At 39.0% G+C, this 5,682-nt stretch overlaps 1 protein-coding gene across 1 annotated transcript; it reads right to left on the bottom strand.

Moving 5' to 3' along the window:
- Positions 1-400: 400 nt before the first annotated feature.
- LOC146029760 (olfactory receptor 5V1-like) lies at positions 401-5,375 on the bottom strand. The gene is made up of 3 exons (XM_083158371.1): positions 5,252-5,375; positions 2,330-2,396; positions 401-1,355 (listed from the first exon to the last, which is right to left on the bottom strand). The coding sequence occupies exon 3, from the start codon at positions 1,337-1,339 to the stop codon at positions 401-403; it is 939 nt and encodes a 312-aa protein (XP_083014497.1). The 5' UTR covers positions 1,340-1,355; positions 2,330-2,396; positions 5,252-5,375.
- Between the last annotated feature and the right edge of the window lie 307 nt (positions 5,376-5,682).

Genomic DNA, 5,682 nt, shown 5'->3' with positions numbered 1-5,682 from the left:
CTCACACATTCTTGGAGCACGAGGACTGCAGCGTTCCCCGTTGCTTTAATAGTCATGTCATTTTAATGTCTGAAATATGCGGTACACAGTCTATTCAGCCCATTTTATGAATCAACAAAGCTGACAAAACACCATACAGTTTCAATCGTTAACCATACATACATATGTACAATTCACTTCATTAGAGGCTGCCACACTATATCTTACTCCTTACATTCATTTCTATTTATTTCAACTACACCATTTCAATGACAGAATATAAGTATTTTATAAGAACTAAAACAATGCTAGTGAGCAGAGTTATATGCATTCATGACTGACAGTTGTTGAGCACCTGACATGATTAACCCCCTGCCAGAAACGCACACAAATTGATATTAAATATCCTGATTTGGTACTTTTATTTTGGAATTATGATTTTATTTATTGTCTTCTTCAGAGCAATCTTCACCTCCTTATTTCTTAGTGTATAGATAACTGGGTTCAGTCCAGGGGTTACTACAGCATACAGAAGGGACAGTAGCTGGTCTTGGTCCAGTGAGTAGGTAGATGTTGGCCTCATGTACATTAAGCTGAGGCTCCCAAAGAAGATGATGACAACAACCAGGTGGGAAGCACACGTGGAAAAAGCTCTTCTTTTTCCCACATTTGTCTGGATTTTCAAGATAGCTGAGATTATATGAACATAGGACACGACTGTGAGCATGAAGGAGCCGAGGCCTAAAAATCCTCCAGCTGTAAGGATTAGCATCTTGTTTAGGAACGTATCAGAGCAGGAAAGCTTGAGCATCGGTGGAATATCACAGAAGAAATGAGAGATCCTATGTGAATTACAATATTGCAATTTGGCTGCGAAGGTCGTGTGTAGAATTGCGGCTGAGAAGCCAGTAAACCAGAGACCTATGGCTAATTGAAGACACTTTTGCTTATTCATGATGGTGATGTACTGCAATGGGTTACAAATAGCCATATACCTATCAAATCCCATGACTGAGAGCAGCAAACACTCTACACTACAGCAGGAGAGATAGAAGTAGAGCTGAGTCATGCACCCTCTGTAGGAAATCTCAGGACTCCCCCCTGCAAGACCCATCAGTAACTTGGGCACAGTCACCGATGAGTAGCAGATGTCCAGAAATGACAAGTTTCCCAGAAAGAAATACATAGGTTTATGCAGATTATGCTGTGTCCATATTGTTGTAGTAATGGTGAGATTTCCAGTAAGGGACATGAGGTATACAACCAGGAATATCACAAAGAGTAAAACCTGAATTCTTCTATCACTGGATAGACCAGCCAAGGTAAAGTCTGACTGTGAAGTCCAGTTCAACCAGCTCATTTTGGATATTTCCTTCCTGGTGGATAAGAGTACAGACAAATGTTACATAGCCTTTATACGATTTCACGTTGACATAATACCTTTAACCTTTTTAGTCTGTGTGATATATGTTCAAAATATCAACTAAATATGCCAGCATCGCTCAAATTTGTTATATACATTCAAATAAAAAAATGTTTAAAAAAAGATTATATTACCTATTTAAGATAATCATTACAGGTGATAATGATGATTAAAAGTGTTTGCTTGCCAATTGTCACACCTATTTTGACAAATGCACTTGGCACTCAAAGGATTAAAGTTTCCACACACCGCCACGCACACATATATTTTGTCCAAATAAATAGATGTCACTCACCAGGTGTTCTTTCTACTGTCTTATTCTTTAATCCTCATAAACATTTAAGAGGAATACGTGCACCAGATATCACAGGGTCAGGTCAACATTTTAGTCACAAAACGTGGATTTAATCATGACCGCATCACACCTCCTCTGTCATAGAGTGATTAATTGGGGTACACCATCCTCACTGTGTATTCATTCCTCCGGGAGGGACCCTCTCTTAGCAAGTATTTAAGTGGCTTTGTTGGACCCCTGTTGTCTCTCTCTCTCTCTCTCTCTCTCTCTCTCTCTCTCTCTCTCTCTCTCTATTGGTTAACATCCAAGGTACAGTTCAGTCCCAATGCATTTTAGTGTAAATACTATGGTATATATATATATATGTATATATATATATATATATATATATTTACACACACACACACACACACACACACACACACACACACACACACGCATGTAGGATACCAATAGGATATCATGGTTGATGCATCAGTCCCCAGAAGGGCCTTTCTTGAGCTCTCCCCACTCTTCTGCCAAGCAGGGATGTTAGTAGCACACAGGACAATATTAGAAAGCTGCGCTTACAAACATGTCAGAATGTAATAATTTTTTCATCAGGGCTTTTGTACCCAACAAAAAGGACTCACCTTTAATACCCGCATCACCACACTGAGAAAAGCTAAATGTAGAGCGCATCAGTCGCCACTTATTATTCTATATAAAAAAAAAAAAACATTTTAAGAACAGTATAAGGAATTGGATTATTAATTATGCGCTTATATGTTACATAGTATTATAGTAGATACATGATTGCCTTGTATCTTCAGTATTATAGCATCATATTTATGTGACACTCGCTTTCACTCTGCTCTAGATTTTCACTACAATCACTGCCTACAGTATATGTGTTTTTATAAATAAGGTACAGTATATGTTTACTTCTGAGTTAGGAACTTGCTGTGAAATTGCTTATATGTGCCCATCAGACTCATTACGCCAGTGCATAGAAAACTGTAGTGATGGCTGCTGAGATCTGTAATATCTACTGTATAATACACTATAGGGATGGCTGCTGCGACCTCTAATATCTATAATACACTATAGGGATGGCTGCTGCGATCTCTAATATCTATAATACACTATAGGGAAGGCTGCTGTGATCTCTAATATCTATAATACACTATAGGGATGGCTGCTGCGACCTCTAATATCTATAATACACTATAGGGATGGCTGCTGTGATCTCTAATATCTATAATACACTATAGGGAAGGCTGCTGTGATCTCTAATATCTATAATACACTATAGGAATGGCTGCTGAGATCTCTAATATCTATAATACACTATAGGGATGGCTGCTGTGATCTCTAATATCTATAATACACTATAGCAGGGGTTCCCAAACTTTTTTGAATCACGGCACCCTAGATCATCAAAATGTTTTCAAGGCACCCCTAGGCCAAATGCTTCTAATCGAGAAATTCAGATTATTATTTTTATTTTAATTAAGGGCATTGTGTTTGTATGTCACAGTTATGTGGTGAGGGACAGGATTTGCTTCTGTTTGTCCATATATATTATGATTGGCAGCAATAAACACTGATTTTGCCTCTTACATTGCACATAACTAATATGAATTGATCCTGGTCCACCAACCCAAGGCACCCCTGTAAGTTCCCACACAGTTTGGGAACCACTGCACTGTAGGGATGGCTGCTGTGATATCTAATATCTATAATACACTATAGCAGTGGTTCCCAAACTGTGTGCCTAGGCACCCTGGGATGCCTCAGGACACTTGCAGGGGTGCCTTGGGTTGGTGAACCAAGATCAATTCATATTATTTATGGTCAAGGTACCAGGCAAAACCAGTGCTTGTGGCTGCCAATCATAATATATGTGGACAAACAGAAGCAAATCCTGTCCCTCACCAGATAACTGTAACACAATGCATTTAATTTAATATTTTTTTTCTAAATTTCTCAATAAGAAGCATTTGGCCTAGGGGTGTCTTGAAAATATTTTGATGCTCTAGGGTGCCGTGATTCAAAAAAGTTTGGGAACCACTGCACTATAGGGATGGCTGCTGGCTGCTGTGATCTCTAATATCTATAATACACTATAGAGATGAAACTGTAGATCTGTAACATATGCTTCTTACATAAGGATGTTACTTAATTTGACCATAACATGCAAAAATTATAATTTACATTGATAACTTGGCCCACATGTCAGCCTGACACCAATGTGGATAAAATGTAAACATGAAGAAAGAGAAAAATTATTTAATTCTATTTTATTTCTGCATTTCAACCTCTGTAACAATAAAAACACATTAAAAGCACAAGCAGCAACATTTCCTGGGATAGCCTGAGTTTTTTCTCAGGTTTTTCCCTGGAAATGTTTTGATTTTCCAACAATAACTACATCACAATATACAGTAAAAGCATTTTTTCTTCATGTTAGCGTAAAGTCTTACCACATTCTTATAATTTAGACTTATTTAAGCTCTCAAAGTTAACATGGTAGGAACGTCAGTGCTGCAAGGTCGCTGATAGGGTGGCCAATCCCAGGACTAAAATTGCCAGGATTTCAATCATGGGATTGGAGTTACAAATCCTTTGATTTCCAGATTAGACTGCGCATGCACATTCTAATGTCAGACAGCCAGGCTTTTCCTGCCCCCAGTGTGCTCCTTTGCACAGCGTGACGTGGTCAGAGGTCACGCTGTGCATCCCACTGGCCACAACCCCGCACTCATCTGCACTGTTGCTACCCACCCATTCCCGGTGGCACCTCTGCACCGCTGCCACCAGGAGCAAGTGGGTGGTTGCAGGGGCATGTTTTTTTTTATTAGAGAGGCCAATCCCAGGATACTAGAATCCCGGTATTGAGCATTTTTTAAATCCTGGGATTGGAAAAATGGGATTGGCAACCCGACTTACTGCTTAGATGACCTGGTTCAACTGCAAAGTAGCATGTATTGTATGTAGTATTTTATTGGAAAATAAGAGAATGACAGCACCTATGTAATTTGGCTTTAGAGGTGACAGCTAGTACACTTCAACTGCACTTATGAAAGTTGTTGAAAAGCGCACATAGATATGGCAGTTATTCAAATGAAAAGAGGATATCGAGTACTGTTAATGACTTGATTGTGCAGATTCTAAAAAGAAAACAAAAATGGTTAACTGTTGTAGCTGCTCAACAATTGAAGCCATCGTTCAAGGGATTATTGGCAGTAAAATGTATAGGTGGATTACTCCCGATGTGCAGATGGATGATTCTGGTGCTGGCTTGCTATAGAAGTATGTCAACGGTGTAGAAGAAAGACAATCAGTCCAAAATACATTTTTATTTTTCTAAGCGGCTTTATTTAAACAGTATGCCTCCCTGTAGTGAAGCAGGTAATAGAGGCCCCGCAGGGACATAATGATTAACCAAAAATAAAAATAGACAAAAGTTTAACGCCTAAAACTGATCTTAATCCCTTCCTACATAGATTCATACTTAGGGAGTACACAAGAGAGCACAGCACCAAACAATAATTATTTATAATGAAATTTACCATAAAGAATGAGATTCTTCTTTCATTGCAAGATATGTCCTGGATAAATGGACAAAATAAATTACATTAAAAATATCAACTAATTCAATGCAGAGAATCTGAATAAAATATTGGCTTTAACATGGCTAAAACACAGAGCCCGGCTTGAAGCCGGGTTCCCCTTTCATACATGGGTGACTACCTGTGTTGTTCCCACATCACTACCCTTCACACCGGACCCAGGGCTTTCATTGACATACCCTTCAGTATAACCCATTCCATTAGGTCCAGGGCTTTCATTGACATACCCTTCAGCATAACCCATTCCATTAGGTCCAGGGCTTTCATTGACATACCCTTCAGCATAACCCATTCCATTAGGTCCAGGGCTTTCATTGACATACCCTTCAGCATAACCCATTCCATTAGGTACAATATGTTCTGTTACTGGA

This window comes from Crinia signifera, chromosome 1 (genome assembly GCF_055691185.1).
Source record: "Crinia signifera chromosome 1, ASM5569118v1, whole genome shotgun sequence".
In the NCBI taxonomy this organism is placed as follows: Eukaryota; Metazoa; Chordata; class Amphibia; order Anura; family Myobatrachidae; genus Crinia; species Crinia signifera.
Note: the sequence above shows the minus strand (reverse complement) of the source record. Positions and strands in the feature narration are given on the sequence as shown.

Bases quoted from the DNA above. Each gene is read 5' to 3' on its own strand.
- LOC146029760 (XM_083158371.1), bottom strand. From the start codon at position 1,339: ATGAGCTGGTTGAACTGGACTTCACAGTCAGACTTTACCTTGGCTGGT.